The following is a 19833-nucleotide window of genomic DNA, read 5'->3' as shown; positions in this document are numbered from 1 at the left end:
CTGCATAAATTGAAAGCTATTTAGGTGTTTGTACTATGATTGCTTTTATTCAACTTTGATCATCAAATTCTTAGACTCTGAGGAACGGGAAATCAATCAGGAGGAGCCCCGATCAGCCAGTTGGATGGACTGACATCTAAAAACCTAATCCTGTCCATAAAACTTAAGTTCTGTCTCAAAGAATTCAGCCTAGAGACACACAATGTTACTTCATTGGGACGCATGGGTGGCTTAGTAGGTTAAGTGTCCCCCTTCGGCTCAAGTCGTGATCTCATCGTTTGTGGGTCCGAGCCCCGCATCCTGCTCTGTGCTGACAGCTCGGAGCCTGGAGCCTGCTTCGGATTCTGTGTCTCCCTCTCTCTCTGTCCCTCCCCCACTCTCTCTCTCATAAATAAACTTGAAAAAAATTTTTTTAAATGTTAGTTCATTGCCCAACCTCATATTCGTATTACTTTTCTAGGGCTTCCACAACAAAACACAGACAAGGCACTTAAACAGCAGAAATTTATTTTTTCACAGTCCTGGAGTCTGGAGTCTGAGCTCAGGATGTCAGCACGGATGGTTTTTTCTTCTGAGGCCTCTCTCCTGAGTTGGGCAACTTCCTGCCGTGTCTTCACATGATCTTCCCTCCCTGCGTGTCTGTGTCCTAATCAATGCCTCTTGTGAGGACACTGGTCATATTGGATCAGGCCCCACCCTAGTGACCTTGCTTTAACTTAATAGCTTTTTTTAAAGACCCAGTCTCCAAATACAGTGATCTCCGGAGGTTCTAGGGTTAAGGACTTCAACGTGAATTTGGGGGCAAACACTGTTGTGATTATTTTTTTTCTGGCATGGTTTCAGGTTGAGCGTTGGCTTTCTTTCTCATTTTCCTATAAATTTGAGTTTAAGTTTTTGTTTTATTTTATTAAAAACAACCACCAGGCTACTGGGTTGCAGCTTACTGAAAGATAACATTTAAACCGTCTTTTCAAATACGGAAAGGTTCAGTGGATTTGCTGTTAACTCCCAGTGAAAGTCATAAATCAGATGCTGAGTGGCCCGTGTGGCTGGTGCACAAACATGTTTGAAAGTGATTCGACACATCTCTGCTCTGCTTCTCTGGCGAAGGGCCTGAAGGCCAGTGTGAGGCACAGGTGACTATAAAAAAGGACCATTTCTGCCATTGTTGTAACCATTTACCTTGTGCTATTCTTTTTTTCCCTTCTCTTCTCTCTTTATTTATAGGAAAGCCGGGCCCTGATGGTGATTTGGGGTTAAAAGGCATTAAAGGCTTCCCCGGTCCTCCAGGAGTAAAAGGCCCTCCAGGTTCCATTTTTGTACTTTGTCTATTTCCCCTTCAGGACAGAGGCATATTTTCTCCCCAGGCTGGAATCTTTGCATACCTATCTGCTGCTCCTTAGAAATTAGCTCCCAGTTACTCAGTCCCCAGACCAAAAAAAAAAAAAAAAAAAAAAAAAAAAATGAGGTTAGCTACTGATACCTATCTAATTCAAAGATCTGCCAGCCTCCACCTTCTGAAGTGATGATCTTCATGGTAGTATAAATCTGTTCATAGTTTTCACTGTGAATGGAGCATCACATAACTACAGTTCTGGGGGGCAGGGGGAAGGAGCACCTTTAATCGAATCGAATTCTACATATCCAGTGTTCACATCAGGCCATTGCCAGGAAGTATGCCCTCTCTTCGAATGGCATTTCTTTTCTCAGGACCTCCAGGATTTCCAGGACCTCCCGGACCAATGGGGATGAGAGGCAACCAGGGACGTGATGGAATCCCTGGCCCAGCAGGAGAAAAGGGAGAAACAGGTACACGTTGCTCATGAGCTTGGGTCCACTGGTTTCATTGTGCATTGAATGGTCAGTGCCATTGTAATCCTTCACTGCTCTAGAGATACTTCTCCAATGGAATCAATGATCTTTAATGTGTTCTGGGTGTGTGGTGATTGAACTTCCTTCTGTTGCCACAGTGAAACTGACCAAGCAGAATATATGAAATTAACCACATATAAAACACTCAGGTACCAAACTCCTCTCTTTCAGGTTTGCTGGAAGCAGTTCCAGGCCCCAGAGGGAGCCCTGGAGTTCCAGGTGAGCAGTGCTTCACCGCCCCCCACCCCCCGCCCCGACCCTGGTGATCTAGATTTCAAGGACAGAATCTAATCAAAATCGCCTGGTATATAAAATAAACTTAACATATTGAATTAAAGAAGTCCCAGTGGTAATATAAGATGTTTACATTCTTAGTATTCAAGATGCTTAAAAATTATGACCACCATTGCAAAGTGAATGAATCAGAAACTGTGATCCAACTTTGGAATTTCTTTCCATCGAAAGTCTTTAAAAAATCAGAAGACTTCCTATGTAGTCCTTGGTTGTGGTTGTTGGCATGGTTTAAATGTATCACCTCCTAAAAGGGTGTAGGGGGAATTGCTGGCTTGTCCATGAGCACCCCCTCTCTGTGAGCACCCCTCTCTGCTATTCTGAGCAGGGGGCGGCGGGGTGGGAATAACATGCAGTGATGACACGAATTCTTTCCCACCTTGTTATCTTCATGGGTCTGACTCCCACCCCAGGGCCAGCTTGTGGTTCAGACTATTTTTTATTAAGGGCTGGCTACCAGTAACTCTCTCAATGCCAAACATGGCAGTTTGCAGAACATGTCATTCAAAGTATATACAAGATTTTAGGTTGACAGACTCTGAGTCCGGATTTCTCATGGCAGTGTTTTACAAGATAAGCACCTTCTTCAAACTTTTTCCATTTTGTGGAGAAATTTGCCAGAAGAAATATTAGATCATTTGCATCTTCTATGGACCCTTCACAGATGTGGGTCCTGCGGACAGGAGTATTTTATTAGCAAAAAGCGTTCTTCCTATTGAGGACCTCTGGGTAGCGATGCTCGCGGGAACCAGCAGGGAGTAGCTGGGTCCTACTGAGAAGCTCAGAGGGGCAGGAACTGCCTCTCCACCTGTGAGCTCAACTGTGAAAGTCTACAAGAGCTGCACTTTTCCATTTGTTTCTTGGTGGTGTCACGGTCTCTTTGGTTGAACTCAGTGTCCTCACACTTCCTGGACCCCACCTTCCTCCACGAGCATGGAGGCTTCTCCAGGTCTCGTTCACAGATCAGGTTTTACAATTACGGCCAAAGGGAGAGTTTCCGTTCATTTTCCTAGGCTAAGCTCAAAGTTTGACCATTTGGAGTGAGAAACCTTTGGCATTTGTTTGGAAATCAAATTTAATATAAAATAATCATACCTTAAGTCAAAAAGCCTTAAAAAAATAACAACTAGGGGCGCCTGGGTGGCGCAGTCGGTTAAGCGTCCGACTTCAGCCAGGTCACGATCTCGCGGTCCGTGAGTTCGAGCCCCGCGTCAGGCTCTGGGCTGATGGCTCGGAGCCTGGAGCCTGTTTCCGATTCTGTGTCTCCCTCTCTCTCTGCCCCTCCCCCATTCATGCTCTGTCTCTCTCTGTCCCAAAAATAAATTTAAAAAAATAAATAAAAATTAAAAAAAAAAATAACAACTAGCCCAATTATGTAAGTAGGTGATTATGTGCCTCAGTCCCTCTAGGATAACTAAATATGGAGAAGACTTCATTGAGACTCCCAAATGCTAAAATGAAATCATACTGTGAGACAAGGAAGCATCTTTGTGGGCATGGACCATACAACCTAAGACCACATCTTGGGGTCTCCGACCACTGCCAGACTCTGTTGTACAAATACCCAGCCTTTCAGGGCTTCAAGTGAGCTGAAGCCATCTAACCACTTTCTTTGAAAAACACAAATTACAGGTATAAAAAAGAAAGCTAAAGAACAGGATAGACAAAGGCTAGATATTCAGTATTTTAATATTCATCCATTTTGTTTTCATCATCACTCTGCCTTCCTGCACGATAACGTCCCAAGCCCTTCCCTGTGCCAGCAGCCTCATCCGTCTTCTTCCTGTCCCCTACTTGTGTGCCGTTCACTATTTCTAGAACAACACAGAGAGAAAAAAGAGGAGGGAGTGATTATCTGCAGTTCATACGTTTCCCATTCATGAACGTCACAGCCCAGTTTTCTTGAAGGTTCTCCAAGGTGAAGAATATTAGTAATTAAGTGGTGACTTTTTGGGAATCCTCATTGGTAATTCCAAACCCCCAGCCACCGCCTTCCCTTCCAGACTAGTGTTTGTGTGTGTTATGGGGGAGAAGAAAGGAGAGAAGAGGGATTGCAACTTTGTTGTTCCTTTGTCTGGGTTTAGCTGTGTGACTCTTCGGATGCACACATCAATGCCAGGAAGTTTAGCTCTGAACGTTCTCTCTATTCAACGTCATTGGAATTAAAGTTCATCAGATAATATTAATTGAAGCAGATAGTGACACAACACTTCAGAGTGACACTACACTTTTCCAGCTGTATATTATCTCACTTGATCTTTAAAGACTGAGCTACATTAGGTGTTTAAAATAAGAAAAACTGGGGCACCTGAGTGGCTCAGTCAGTTAGGTCTCTGACTCTTGATTTTGCCTCAGGTCATGATCCCTAGGTCACGAGATCCTTACTGGGCATGGAGACAGCTTAAAATTCTTTCCCTCTCTCTCTCTCAAAAAAAAAAAGAAAAAGAAAAAGAAAAAAGAACAAAAGAGAAACTGACACATAGAATAGTGAGGTGACTTTGACAAAATCAAAAGACTGAACTAAGGCAGAAATTAGTCTCGACTCAGTTTCTTATAGACCTGTATTTCTTTTACCAGCCTCTTTCAAAAACTATATTGCGAATCTTAACGCCTTTTAAGCACAGTATCTGCGTTACTACAGGTAACCCCAAACTGTAACTCCAAGTAGAAGGCCATTACGGAAACTTACCAAACCTTTTCCTTTGCAGGAGCCAAAGGAGACAGGGGAGCCCCAGGCTTACCCGGCCTCCCCGGCAGGAAAGGGATAGTGGGAGATGCCGGGCCGTGGGGACCCACTGGCATGACGGGACTCCCAGGACCACCGGGTTTTCCTGGCGCAGTCATCCCTGGCCAGAAAGGAGATCGAGGTCCACCAGGCTTCAGAGGAAACCCAGGTAGAGGGTCTACTTTTCAATAAGATAGAAGAATGAAAATAACGTTTGACAACAGCAGCTTTCAACCTTCCCCTGGTGTGACCTCTTTGCTTCTTTTTCCCTCTGGTCTTTACCTGCTTGCTCTAGCAGAGTGCAGCAAAGCTGCTGGAGTCTGTCTTTCTTTCTTTCTTTCTTTCTTTCTTTCTTTCTTTCTTTCTTTCTTTCTTTAACTTTTTATTTAAATTCCAGTTAGCTGGGGCGCCTGACTTTGGCTCAGGTCATGATCTCACGGTTCGTGAGTTTGAGCCCCGCATCAGGCTCTCTGCTATCAGCTGGGAACCTGCTTCAGATCCTCTGTCCTCCTCTCTCTCTGCCCCTCCTCTGCTTGCACAGGCTCTCTCTTTCTCTAAAAAACAAATGAACATTTAAAAAAATTCCAGTTAGTGAACATACAGTGTAATCTTAGTTTCAAGGGTACAATATAGTGAGTCAACGTTCTCGTACATCACCTGGTGCTCACCATGGCTATTGGTGTGATGGGGACAGAGGGGATCTGTTTGAAAATTAGTAATTACCAAATAAATAAGCCCATTTTTAGTATACGTGCTGCTGAAGCGAGCACACCAAATTAATAAGCCTAAAAGAGAGAGATGCATCCCATCACCAAGATTTATTGAGTTGCTCTTATGGATCGAGTACCAGGCTAGGCACAGACCCTGTCTGGCAGACTTTCACCAAGGACAAACAGCCCCTGCCTTCGGCCAGCACTTCCCTGGCCTTATCTCATTCTGTCTTCACCACAAGCCCATCAACACTCCACAACAGAAAGCATGTGCGGGGTCACACTGGGTGCAGGCTGTGCCCATCATCCAAAAACCTGCCAACAGTGGGGCGCCTGGGTGGCTCAGTCGGTTAGGCTTCCGACTTCCGCTCAGGTCATGATCTCACGGTTCGTGAGTTCAAGCCCCATGTCAGGCTCTGTGCTGACAGCTTGGAGCCTGGAGCCTGCTTTGGATTCTGTGTCTCCCTCTCTCTCTGTCCCTCCCCTGCTCACACTCTGTCTCTCTCTTTCTCTCTCAAAAATAAATAAACATCAAAAAAAAATTTTTTTTTAAGTAAAAAAAAACCCTGCCGACAGAACCTGCCAGGCGCCCCCACTGCCCAATACTGACCAGCTCTCTGTAAATGCAGGTGACCCTGGTCCTCCGGGACCTCCAGGGAGTCACGTGAGAGGCTTGAAAGGAGACAAGGGGCTTCTGGGCGAGCCTGGCCCTAGAGGTCCACCTGGAACTGTAGGAGACGAGGGGCCACTGGGTCAACCGGTAAGTGTGGGAAATTATTTTGACTTCTTATATTCTTCTACATGAATTGCCAGGATCAGATGTCCCCAGAGGCAACAAAAAAATGCCCATGTGTGATGCTTCTGAGCACCCAAGGGCAGAGTCCAGGGGGTTCAAAGAATCCTAAGAGTTGGACAGATTTGGCCTCTAGAAGTTTGGTTTGTAGGGGACCCTTTTCCATGTCATTCCTGACCTTTTCTTGTTTAGACTCTGAACAATTTCAGTAATGGACTCTTAAAACACCTAACAGTTTGGGATCACTCTAGAGGACAATATCATTTTTCTGTATTAATATACTTTGAAAGTTATCAGTGAATGTCTATTTACTTTTTCCCCTTGATGGAACTTCCAGGGTTCCTAAATAGCTGCCACTTCCTTCTCAGCATTTTCTCCCCTGATAAATACCTGCGTTTTGCAAATTCAGTTTAACCCTTTGTCAACCCTGCCTCTATTCTGAATATATCACAGTTGGTCAACATCTTCCTTAAAAACACAGCCCCTGAGGGGCACCTGGGTGGCTTAGTTGGTTAAGCATCCAACCTCAGCTCAGGTCACGAGCTCACCGCTTATGAGTTCGAGCCCCGCGTCGCAGCCTGGAGCCTGCTTTGGATTCAGTGTCCTCCTCTCTGCCCCTCCCCCGCTCATTCTCTCCCTCTCTCTCTGTCTCTGTCTCAAAAATAAATAAGGATTAAAAAAAATTTTTTAGAACACAGCCCCTGAGACAAACACCCCCTGGGAGTAAGAACTCAGTACCCCCCACAGAGTGGCTAAAGGAGGGAAGACTCTCACCATCTGGAACACCATTTTATAATCCGACCTTGGGCTATCTGGCTGCCACATCACCACATTGTCACTGCACAGTCAGCTTCTGGTCAACCAGAGTGTGTGTGTGTGTGTGTGTGTGTGTGTGTGTGTATGCACACGCTTTTCCTTATGAAGGACTTCCAAGTTTTCTCCATTACTTCCAGCTCTTGTCTGTTTGTGACTTAAATGCAGAACTTTCAATTTTCTTTTTTATAGCTGTCATTGTGTTCATCTAGGCTCATGCTCCCAGACTATGAAGTTCTCTAAATTCAGTCTCTCACCCAACACCTGGGCCATCTTCCCTCACTTTCTTCTTGGCAGCATATTTGAGAAACCTGTCTTCCCCCTGTTTACGTCAAATTCTTGGAGATTGATGAGGAATTCAGAGTTATGTCATAGCTGCTCTATGTTTTCATCAGTGATGGGCAATGAGGTACTTTATTTAGCATGATGGCATGTGAGGAATCATGGGAAGTTCTCTTAAGTTCTCTTGGTATTCGGTTTCCAGCGTCTACCTTTTTAAAACTTTTTTTTTTTTAAATGAGACATTTGCCCAGTCTTAGATCTCTCTCATGTTTTCCATGATTCTCTGAAAGTGGCAAACACTGATCCTAAAATCACAGAGAAAGTCCTTCCAAGGACACTGGGCTGTGGAATGTATTGTTTGGAAATGCGATCTCTCTTAAGTCCTCTGGTGCTTTCAAGGTCAGTCAGGGCTTCTACATTTGCACTGGAAAGATAATTCTTCTTGGAGCACCTGGGTGGCTCAGTCAGTTGAATGTCCAGCTCCTGGTTTCGGCTCAGGTCATGATCCCAAGTTTGTGAGATTGAGCCTGGCGTCAGGCTCGGAGCATGGAGCCTACTTAAGGTTCTCTCTCTCTCCCTCTCTCTCTCTGTCTCCCACCCTGCCCCTCTGCTCCTCTCCCCTGCTTACACAAGTACTCTCTAAAATAAAATTTAAAAAAACTAAAAAAAATAAATATAATTCTTCTCGATGGATGCCTAAACTGGCTCTGTGCCCTTAACAATCCTCTCCTTGCATGGAGCTGTGCCCTCCTCACCCGAGGGCGGGGCCTGGCATCTGCCCCTCCTCCCCGATTACCTCTGCTTCTGGACAACAGGCCAGACTCAGGAGCCTGAGAGTCCTTGACCAGGTGGTTCCATTTTCTCTCCCGCCTTTTTGCACCTGACACCACCCGATCCAAGGTACAGGATTTTTCCTTCTTTGGTCTTGCTCTAAAGACATTTGGTGTAGAGGCCAGTTTTGTTCTTGGCATTTTTAATGACCTTCAGTTCCTTGTTTTCAAGTAATAGTATTGTTTCCATTCATATGGACAGTGTAATAGTAGATTTCACTTATGTTCTGACATGTAGCTCCTTTCTGAAGCTCTGATCCCTTGCCCCTTCTCCTGTGGCCTTGCTTGAGCATTCCATGGCTACAAGGGCAAGTATGAGGCCAAGGAGGAAGCGTCTCCTGGGCAGATCACCTGCATCCTTGCCAAAAGTGCATGTCAAAGTGTCCCAGATAACCCTTTCATGTTCCCAATCCCTGGACACCTTACTTCCACCACCACTCGGGCCGGGAGTAATTTATAACTCTGCCAACTTAGTTTCAATGATGGTGGGTGCTATAATTCAATATGGGCTCTGTTGTCTTTGCAAAAATTACAAACAAAAATTACAATTTTCATTCTGGCAATCCAGTGCCTGCTCTTCCCGAAAGGTCTCCAGATACTGGTCAGGTCCATGTAGGATACAGAATATTAAGTTGTATTCCACACTCCTACAACAGACATTAACACCCAGAAGTTGTGCTTGCTCTTGACCGTGAGGGCAGTTTTTGCTTCTGTTATTGAAAATGATAGTCCCGGGGCGCCTGGGTGACTCAGTCGGTTAAGCGTCCAACTCGGTTTCGGCTCAGGTCATGATGTCATGGTTCATGAGATTAAGCCCCGCACTGAACTGACAGTGCACAGCCTCCTTGGGATTCTCTCTCTCTCTCTCTCTCTGTCTCCCCCTCCCCAACTTGTGTGCATGCTCTCCCCCTCTCTCAAATAAATAAACTTAAAATTTTTTTAAAAAAAGAAAAAGAAAATGATAGTCCTCAGGAGAGATCTAGGTGGCAGAGGAACTATAGGAGGATTGGATTGGAAGGTAAAAATGGTATCTGTGGACCTCAGTTCATTCTGACCCAACGTATTATATCCTATTTGCTTAAAAAGAAAAAAAGGACTACAGTGACAATTGTGATTTTTGAAATTTTGTCTTTGGTACTGCTCCCTTTTATCTGAACTATAGGGAGCACCAGGTGCCCCAGGTCTGCCAGGGCTCAGAGGTGATCCAGGATTCCATGGATTTCCAGGGGTAAAAGGTACTGTTTTTGTGCACTACTCTTTGGATACAAAGACGATGATTGTGATTTATATTTTAGGGCACACAAATGTTTACTGAACTCCTCCAGTCATCACAGACAGGGTGCAAATAGGACCTTGGTTATGAGTAAAGAAGGAAGACCACCAGAACCCAGCCCCAGGGGTCTTAAACACTAAATTCACGCCTTAAGGATGGAAACTGTAGAAAAACTAAAAAATAAACAGTTTAAAGTGGTGACCGCTGAAATACTGATGTATGTTGGGGAGAATACGGATGTGTGTTGGGTTGGGGATGGGGAACTACATCAATATCAACGCTATTGCTTTGAAGTTGCTTATTTTCACTTGTGTGTGTGTTATAATGTTAAAAAGCTGAAAATCTAAACAAATATTTACCAAACTGTTAATGGGGGAGGGTAAGTAAAGTGTTCTGCGTGAGATTTAAGTATTTGGTTTTTTGGCACATGCATGATAATCAGAAGAGAAATATAATCCGGGGGGTCGTAAGTGTAAAATTTTCATGCACAAAAATCTAAATGTCAGGTTTCAGAAAATATTTCTCAAATCTTCCATAAGGATGCTATGACCTTAAATAAGGCTTTGGATATTATATTTGTTGTCTTCACTGATTAAATCCTTTGTCACTGCTTCTGTACAGTAGGGAATCTATTATCACAGACTATACAGTAAGTAGTGAGTGTGGCCAAAAGGAACAAAGCCACACTTTCACAAAGGTAAACCTTTTCTGGGTCCAAGGGAGGACAAGGTGGAGTTCAAAGAGAGCCTAGCCTGTTCGGTACTTTCAACCACTGACTCTCCAAGGAGCAAATTCGTTAAGAATAAATCAAAGCAGATGATTCCAAGGAGTCCCAGTAGACATGGTGGGGGAGGGTGAACACGGGGGGGGGGGGGTGCGAACAGGGCAGCCTGGGCACCATGTGTCCCACCTGTCACTCCCCACCTCCCAGAACAGGAATATCTAAGATTGGAAAAATTATACAAGGGCCCCACTAAAGAAAGAAACGTCCTGGTGAAATATTTAGAGCTATTTAGAGGGGAGAGTCAAAAAATGCGTTCTTTTGAAATGTGTTCCATGAAACATACTCCATTTTTCTTAGATTTCGGAACATGAAAATTTTTAATCCTCAAAAGGAAAAACAGTTAGGCTTTTTCTGATGTGTTTAAATAAATATGGACATCTTCCTGAGGTTCTGATACCAAGTGGATAATTTAGAGTGTAGTTTCCAGTTAACTTTTGATAATCTATTTGATTGTATTGCTTCCATAAATACCATCTTTAGTATTAAAGTCTTTCTAAGAAATCAGACGTAATGCCTATATTATTTCACGATTTTTAAAAAGAGTATTTCCCCAGGGACACCGAGCATCCGACTTCGGCTCGGGTCATGATCTCACGGTTCATGGGTTCGAGCCCCGCGTCAGGCTCTGTGCTGACAGCTCGGAGCCTGGAGCCTGTGTCTCCCCCTGTCTCTGCTCCTCCCCTGCTCGCACTCCGTCTCTCAAAAATAAATAAAGATTAAAAAAAAAGTATTTCTCCAAATCAGTGATTCTTTGTAAACTTTTATTCATGTCAAAGACTGGGAGAGAAATCATACCATTTTGATAGTTTACATGAAAGCAAATATTCCATATGTGTTCATGAGAATCCCTAATATAACTAATGGGCTCTTAATAAAGCTAGAGAAATAAGCTAAGAAAGTAGATAACTGTGACAATTGATGTAAGCACTAAAATAGGTTTAATGTCACTTCATACTTTACCTTAAATATTAAATTCGTTTCTGAACGGAAACAGTGAACTTTATGAACTCTTCCCCTTCAATACTAAAATACAAAATCTTAATGCCTACTTCTAGAATATATTTTCAAATAAACATTAAGCATGATTGATTGGGTCCAAATAAAATGCCAGAAGTTGTAGCCATTGTCACAGAGCCCCATCACCTCCAGTCCTAACTCCCAGTGTCTGTCCTTACAGTTGATCATAAACCTCAAGAGCTGGGAAACCCACTGTCCTACATGGAATCACATTGCCTTTTTTTTTTTTTTTATAAGGGGAGAAGGGTAATCCAGGATTTCTGGGACCAGTTGGACCTCCAGGGCAAATTGGGCCAAAAGGACCACCCGGTAAATATTATTCTCCTTAGTATTGCTCTTCATGAAGAAAGGGTAGCTCATCAGTGAACCCATCGTTTTCCTCTGCTCATGTCAATAGGTATACGTGGAGACCCTGGCACAGTTAAGATCATCTCCCTTCCGGGAAGCCCAGGGCCACCTGGACCTGTTGGAGAACCAGGGATGCAAGGAGAGCCTGGGCCACCAGGGCCACCAGGAATCCTAGGTGTGGAACTGACCGTATTGACATGGATTACGAGCAAGTGGTTGAACCAAAATACCTACAAAGCGCTTTGGAAGCAAGCACTATAGAGTCTATTGGAAATATTGACTCTATTGAAACCTGTTGTGCAGTGTATAAGCTTAAGCAAATACACTTTAGGCACTTACGGGGTTTTTTTTTTTTTCATTAAGATCAAGTATTAATTCTATCTTCTGTGACAACCATTGGTCTTAGAGCTCTTATTTGAAAACGATTACCTGAATAAACCTGAGTTCTATGCATGTGTAGTTTTCTCACACTTTGGAGAGCACTTGGAAGAGTAGTAAATGCAAATATATGCTTAATCTTATGAAATCTTATCAAAGTACTGGTGTATGGAAATTGAACTAACCCCTCTGTATAGGGTTAGCATACTGTAATAGACTTCTGAGTGGAATTGTTACGTTCTAAGGTTGCCTGAATTGCTTCTGTGATATAAAAGAGACATGACTTATTACGTTGATCAATACAAGGGCATAGCAAATTCTGGAAGAGGGTGAAGCAAAATGGCAGCACAATTTTAAACCATTGTTGTCTCCTATGTTTCTAGTCTGTTCTTGAGGGTTCTTCTTCCCCCCTGAGAAGTAGGATGTAACAAGTTAGATGACCAACTGTCCGAGTTTGTCCGTGGCTCAGTGTGTAAGACTTTCGTTGCCAAAACTGGAGAAGTCCCACATATCTGGGATGACTGGCCACCCCTGTTTTTTCCTGTATGAACCATTCAACACAGTGTTGGTTTTTTGCGTAGGACCCTGTGGGCCAAGAGGTAAACCAGGCAAGGATGGAAGGCCGGGAACTCCTGGGCCAATTGGAGAAAAAGGCAACAAAGGCTGTAAAGGAGAGCAAGGTAAACGAATGGCTGGCTTCTTCTATTCCCTTCTCTTCACTGACTGCTGTTTCAATATCCAGAGAAGTCGCCTTTAAATATGTGACTGTAAGAGTCATCCACGTCTTTCAGTTTTGTCGTTTGCATTAAAAGCCAGGGACAAAACGTTCATTTGGAAAAAGATGAAAAACCAAGAATTATTGGAATACACCATCCTTCCTATCTCTCAACTGGGCAAGTGTCCACCAAATTTTTAGTCTGAGGACAAATAGACCTCATAAAGCACTAATTCTATTTTTGGAAAGGCCAATACTGTTTTTAATTATTTATAGGAGTACTATTTAATAGTATCTAGAGAAGTAACATGTAAGTACATAGTTATAAAAAATACTATCTTGATATGAATAGAAGAACAACTTAGTATCTTTATCTAGGAAAGCCATCTTTCTTTTTAATTTTTTTAATGTTTATTTATTTTTGAGAGAGAGAGTATATGTGTGAGCAGGGGAGGGGCAGAGAGAGAGGGAGACACAGAATCCAAAGCAGGCTCCAGGCGCCGAGCTGTCAGCACAGAGCCCGACGCGGGGCTCGAACTCACGAACCATGAGATGATGACCTGAGCCAAAGTCAGAAGCCTACCTGACTGAGCCACCTAGGCGCCCCTAGGAAAAGCCATCTTTAAGCTATACCATTCTTGAATACCACATGGCTGAACAATTCATGTGTATCCTGAAGAAGGCCCTCTCCAATTAGTCTAGTGGAGGTGAAGGAAGGTCCTGTTGCTGAACTTAAAGGGCAAATAAGTGGGGCCTGCTGGTAACAGGACTCCTAAAATGACAAATAGGTCTGGAAGGCTGTGGTCCAAGGCCATTTTTGCTGGCTGTAAGCAGGGTCTCTGGAACCAGAGGGAGCACACGGTTCTTAAAATTGAAGGTGTTTATGCTGGAGACGCGACTGAATGCTATCAGGGCAAGAGACGTGCTTATGTGCACAAAGCAAAGCACAGTGACTCCTCGTGGCAAACCCAATAAAACCAGAGGCATCCTGGAAACAGTGGCATGGCTTATGCCAAATTCCAAAGCAACCTTCCTGCTAAAGCCACTGGCCACAGAACCTGTGTGATGCTATACCCCTCAAGGATTTAAACTTGCTGACAAGTAAGGGCGCCTGGGTGGCTCAGTCAGTTAACTGTCTGACTCTTGATTTCGGCTCAGGTCATGATCTCACAGTTGAGTTCAAGACTCACGCTGGGCTCTGCACTTACAGTGCAGGGCCTGCTTGAGATTCTCTCTCTCTCTCTGCCCCTTTCCTGTTCATGCTCTCACTCTCACTCTCAAAATAAATAAACATTTAAAAGAAGGATAAGGATCTAAGAGTTAAGTAACACAGGTATAAGCCGAGAGCCCGGCCTCTCGCTCAGAAATGCAGAATATCGTTGATCGTGCATAGTTGTACAGCAGCTCACCTTAATTTCTGTCATACTCACCTAATCAAAATTCTTGTGCAGAGACCTCAAGGCATCTTTTGCTTGTGGCCAATTATAGCTCTCTGGGAATGAGGACAGATGTGGGGAAAAGTAAAGAATGTGTCTCTATCTGGATATATTAAAAACATACGCTTTTGGACTACTCCAGTAAGACATGAGACATAGACAGATTTAGATATGGCTTGTTTTTAACTTCAAAGAACAAACCAAGGCTCCCAGACAAGACAGGGATGGTGGGGAGACTGGAAAAAAATATAATCTTGGGCTTTAACCAATCCTCATGAGAAGCATGGACTTCTGAGCAGAGACTATACTGGGGTGCTGCCTGGCACCATAGCATGGTTGTTTGTGGGAAACAACACTCCTCCCTTGACTCGTGGGCCCCAAATCCAACCCTCTCTGTATTTCTTTAGGACCCAAGGTGGGTTGGGTAGAGCTTAAGGTACAGTGGAAATGGATCAGGGGCCAAGGGGGGATGGAAGCAGGTGCCAGTATCATCAATAATAGCTATTTGATGAAGAAAGGGAGAGTAAAGAACACAACGATGGAGGGAAAGGATATTTCTCCGGTACTTATTTAGAAAGTGACAAGTTGGGGCACCTAGCTGGCTCAGTCAGAGGAGCATGCGACTCTTGATCTCGAGGTCGTGAGTTTGATCCCCACAATGGGTGGAGAGATTACCAAAAAAATAATAATAGAAAGTGACAAATGTGCCTTACTCTAAGTGCAGAGGGGAAAAAAAGTATACAAATTACTTACTTTGCCTTAAGCTCATATAAATTTTAAAAACTAACCCTTAACACAGTCTTTTCCATTCTATTTGCCTTACTAATTAAAAACTTCCTTGAAGTTTGCACCTTTAAAAAGAACTTTCAATATTGTCCATGAATGTTTAGTGACTTTATCAAAAGTACCTCCTTGAATAGACTTCCAAAATATAGATATTTGATTTAACTTATTTACCCACATTGTAGAATACATTCATTGGTACCGAAAAAAAAAAATGTACCTAAGACCTATCAGATGCAGGCCACCGTGCTGGACACCGCAGAATGCAAAGATAAAAAAGACCTGATCTTGGGACGCCTGGGTAGCTCAGTTGGTTGAGCGTCCAACTTTGGCTCAGGTCATGATCTCACGGTTCATGGGTTTGAGCCCTACGTCGGGCTCTGTGCTGACAGCTCAGAGCCTGGAGGCTGCTTGTGATTCTGTGTCTCCCTCTCTCTCTGCCCCTGCTCGACTTGTTCTCTCTCTCTCTGTCTCTCTCTCTCAAAAATAAATGAACATTAAAAAAATTGGGGGAGGGGAAAAAAAGACCTGATCTCAAAAACTCATCATGCAATATACACAAATATTTATAAGGCATCGTGTGATAAACTAGTGGACATTTGATACTGTTTGGCCATTTTGTAAGCCCCTCTTTTTTAGGACTCCTTTACAGAGGGGCTTACCAGATATACATAAACATTTAAATCCGTACTTCCGGAAAATGAGTTTGAGGTTTTGTTTGTATTGCAACATGTATACCATGTTTGTTAAAGGACCCCCAGGTTTGGATGGACTGCCAGGCTTGAAGGGCAAACCTGGAGACATTGGACCACCCACAACTGCAACAACCATGAGAGGCTTCATCTTCACCAGGCACAGTCAGACCACAGCCATCCCTTCCTGCCCAGAAGGCACACAGCCGCTCTATAGTGGGTTCTCTCTTCTTTTTGTACAAGGAAATGAACAAGCCCACGGACAAGACCTGGGTAATGTCCCAGTCCTTGTTTTCAGTCATTTTCTTCCATATACAGATGGTCAATTTTCATAGCATGGGGTACTTCTCTCTGAAGCTAAGTGTAAACAACCCTGAGTGCCTGACAGCACTCCTTGAAGACCGTGAATAAGACAACACAGGCCTAACGTCTAATTTTCATTCTGGAAACGTGAAGCCCTGGAAGGAGCCTTGCTTGTGAAACGTTGATCTAGCTCGTCCTGTTGAATGCAAACAATTTTCACTGAAATCACGTTTGCTTCTGAGTCTTACAAGTAGCATCTGTTCTCAAGCTTTGTCTAGTTATTTGCTATTATACACGTAGGAAGAACTGGGAATATTTTGAAGTAAAAGACATTTTTCCAACAGACCTCTACCAGTCCTCAAGTGCTAGGCTCATTAGAAAGGGTCCCAGGAAGTTTTAAGGGTGGGAGAAGGAAGATGTGTTTGCTTATTGGATCTTTGATTTCTGTCACTGTTAAAACTTTGCAAATAACACATTCTGCAAGTAACTCTTTTGTGTTGCCTTTCTCATTTTTGCCATAGGTTGTTTTAATCAGCCTCTAGCTAGCAAGGATACTCAAAATGATTTTAATTTACTGACAGTGATACTCAGTCTAATGTTTCATCAGGAACTCTTGGCAGCTGCCTGCCGCGATTTACCACAATGCCATTCTTGTTCTGTAACATCAATGACGTATGCAATTTTGCATCTCGAAATGATTATTCATACTGGCTGTCAACACCAGCTCTGATGCCAATGGACATGGCTCCAATTACTGGCAGGGCCCTGGAGCCTTATATTAGCAGGTAAAAATCTAATCCCTTAGCTTTGTGATGGGACCAGGTCAGTCACTTCACTTGTAACGGAACGTAGGGCAGCAAGTACATCGCAGTGCGCGAGAGCGGGGATGCCACATTCTTCATTTCGTGTTACAGATGCACCGTCTGTGAAGGTCCTGCGATGGCCATAGCTATCCACAGCCAAACCACTGACATTCCCTCCTGTCCTCATGGCTGGATTTCTCTCTGGAAAGGATTCTCTTTTATCATGGTAAGGAGGAAAGAACAGCAAAGTCATAGTAAAGATTGCCCCTAGAATCTTACATTGGACTGGGTGAAAGGCGGCCGCCGGGGAATGAAGCCGCCTGATGTCAATGGACACAGCGTGCCATGGACATTTGCTTGAAAATCTAGAAAGATACTTTTTTTTAAAGCAAGTTGGGGTTTTTTTGTAAATAAAGGAGCATTAAAAAAAATGACTTCATCCACAAATTCTAAATAAGACATTTAGGTGAAGAGTAATACCGTGTTAGTAACGGAATGCCTATATTTTTACCTGGCAGCTGTTTTATATAGGTAGATCTTCTGTAATCCTTATGGAAACCCTAAAGGTAGTTTCTATTATCTGCAGTTTTATAAATAAGAACGAAGTAATTTCCCCAAGGTCTCACAACTAGTAAGTGGTAAAGCTAGGATCTGAACCTGAGTCTGTCTGCTCCAAAATCTTATTGCCTTACACTGTGCCCCTTTGACATTCCTATGAAGACGGGAACTAAGAGAAAAAGGCTTTTAAAGAGATTCCCCAGATCTAAGTGCTAAATGAAGAAATCTATGGACTGACCATCAGTGACTGTGCTAGCTGCACATATGTGGTGGGTGGTTATTCATGTTTTCTGTAGCATCATTTAGGATCCATTATCCCCCCTTCTTTACTGAAAACATAGTGACAAGTTCAGAGGGTGATCAGTACTATAAGGGAAATAAGGAAAGATAAGGGGAGAGATTGTGAAAGGGACAACGTCAAGGAAAGCCTTCTTCAGATTATATTTAAGCAGATCCCTGAACTCTGAGAACAAGCTAGCTGAGGAAAAGGTGCATTCCAGGCAGAATAAATAGCTTTTGCTTTCTTTTTGATGACTGTCCCTCAACTTGGAAGGTAGCTAGAGTATTAGCAAATCTGGGTAACGAAGCATAAGAAGTTTAGTTCATGCTATTTTCTTTTCTTATTGTCTTTTACCCCCCCAAGAGTAGAGCATTGAAAACTTGAACGCCATGCACAGAATTCTTATTCAGAGATTTTTACCTTGACAGTTCACAAGTGCAGGTTCTGAGGGCGCAGGTCAGGCTCTGGCATCCCCCGGGTCCTGTCTGGAAGAATTCCGAGCCAGTCCATTTATAGAATGTCATGGAAGAGGAACGTGCAACTACTATTCAAATTCCTACAGTTTCTGGTTGGCTTCATTAAACCCCAAAAGAATGTTCAGGTAACTATTCAAAGTCAAGTTTAACCTGATGACTCAATCACAGACCTATTCAGAGGTTGCCCTGTTAGATTTTCGTTACCTGGGTGTTGATGATGAACATCGGAAAGATCTCATGCCAACAAAATCCAGTTTAGCTTGGCACTCCCAGTGACAAGTGTCCTACAGTGAACAAATAGCCATGGCTTTGTACTACTGCACCAATAAAGACCCCAAAAATGTGATTTCTGTCACCACCAAACATATTTAACATTTGTATATAAACTTTTAGCAAGTGACGAACAAAACCACTAACCGATCTGCTACTGTTAACTTACTGCACTGGCAGACTTATGAGTAATATAGACTATTTAAATGGTAAGCGTGGTTTTTATTACAAAACAGAGGATTTGTAAGTTTGCATCGCAGCCTAGGTTTCCTTACTGCTGCTGAAACACAACTAAATTATAAAATGTCAACATAAATACCTTCGCAAAAATATACCTCCTGTAATAGAATTTGATGAGCTCCAAGTTATTAACAAACCTCAAAGCCAGCAAATATTCCCTTTTTATCTATATTGATGAGATTTTTTTGTTTTTTGCTTTTATCTCAGAAAACCTATTCCATCAACTATGAAAGCTGGGGAGTTAGAAAAGATAATAAGTCGCTGTCGGGTGTGCATGAAGAGAAGACAATGAAGAAAACAGAACTGTTCTTTTTTGTCCTAAATAACCAAGTAATGGTGCAGAATATGCATTTATTTGGGAAGTTTTCTCTAACCAAACAATATGGTTCTGTGATGACTTACTACAACGTTTCTATTTGTTTCCCCACACAACAAAGCATTTCTTCTACGTCAGCTCTGCCATCCGGGTATCTAAATATGCGATCTTGCAGAGTTTCCCGTGGCAAGGCAGACTTGGCCAAAAATACCACTGAGATCATCTTCCATTTGTATCTGGTACGCTAGCTCCATGGCGAGTGTATAAAGTTTGATGCCACAAGTTAACTGGATTTGCCCCCTTCTAGCCCAGTCTTTGAGACTCAGGGAGGCTAAATCGCTTTGAGATTGTGCCACCAACCCCTCCCTAAAACTTTAGCCCCTGGGACACGAAGGAGATGGGGGCAGGTGGAGTAATAGAGCCGCATGAATTGTACTGTACTTTCAGACCCGTTCAGTAACGTAAGGCCTGAGGAAACCAGAACCGAACTAAGGTTCATGGATATTCTAGGGCTCTTTCAAAGGTACCCAAGACTAAGGCCAAAGGGGGTTTCCCTAAGGCCAAAAGGGGGTTTCATATTTTTTTAAAGCTTTTTCTGTTTTTCCATTGAATTCATTTCACTGCAGCAGTACAACCTGCTTGTGTTCCCATGGTTACCCTTACTGAATTAATTTTAATAGGCTGATGTTATACACATACTCTGCGATGTATCTCACTTCCTTTTTACCAGCTCACCCACACAAATAACAAGGACACTACTTCTTCAATGTGCACTTTAACCCCATCCCTATAGATGGTCAGAAAACTTAAGACATTTGTTGGCTAATCGGGCTCCAGGTATTTTT

At 43.2% G+C, this 19833-nt stretch overlaps 1 protein-coding gene and 1 long non-coding RNA gene across 5 annotated transcripts in view; one reads left to right on the top strand and one right to left on the bottom strand.

Annotated features, from left to right (window-relative positions):
• The window catches only part of LOC131497003 (uncharacterized), a 45744-nt gene extending 27550 nt beyond the window's left edge, over positions 1-18194 (bottom strand). The window contains exons 1-3 of one of the 3 annotated variants that reach the window (XR_009254710.1): positions 18107-18165; positions 14834-14981; positions 11117-14319 (exon numbers count right to left, since the gene is read on the bottom strand). This is a non-coding gene — a long non-coding RNA (uncharacterized LOC131497003). Of the gene's footprint in view, positions 1-11116; positions 14324-14833; positions 14982-18106 lie in introns of those variants that run through there. The other 2 variants (XR_009254715.1, XR_009254711.1) reach the window with 2 other exon arrangements.
• Positions 1-19079, top strand: part of COL4A3 (collagen type IV alpha 3 chain) — a 130704-nt gene extending 111625 nt beyond the window's left edge. For both annotated transcript variants that reach the window (XM_058702695.1, XM_058702687.1), the window contains exons 39-52: positions 1228-1308; positions 1711-1809; positions 2044-2091; positions 4872-5057; positions 6228-6358; positions 9479-9551; positions 11628-11699; positions 11788-11913; positions 12698-12796; positions 15803-16015; positions 16653-16830; positions 16960-17074; positions 18115-18287; positions 18880-19079. In XM_058702695.1, coding sequence (XP_058558678.1) covers positions 1228-1308; positions 1711-1809; positions 2044-2091; positions 4872-5057; positions 6228-6358; positions 9479-9551; positions 11628-11699; positions 11788-11913; positions 12698-12796; positions 15803-16015; positions 16653-16830; positions 16960-17074; positions 18115-18287; positions 18880-18964 — 1679 coding nt within the window. In that variant the 3' untranslated portion in view covers positions 18965-19079. The remainder of the gene's footprint in view (positions 1-1227; positions 1309-1710; positions 1810-2043; positions 2092-4871; positions 5058-6227; positions 6359-9478; positions 9552-11627; positions 11700-11787; positions 11914-12697; positions 12797-15802; positions 16016-16652; positions 16831-16959; positions 17075-18114; positions 18288-18879) is intronic.
• The last annotated feature ends 754 nt before the right edge of the window (positions 19080-19833 follow it).

This window comes from Neofelis nebulosa, chromosome 2, assembly GCF_028018385.1.
Source record: "Neofelis nebulosa isolate mNeoNeb1 chromosome 2, mNeoNeb1.pri, whole genome shotgun sequence".
NCBI classification, from domain to species: domain Eukaryota; kingdom Metazoa; phylum Chordata; class Mammalia; order Carnivora; family Felidae; genus Neofelis; species Neofelis nebulosa.
The sequence above is the reverse complement of the archived record's forward strand: the minus strand, read 5'-3'. Positions and strand labels throughout refer to the sequence as shown.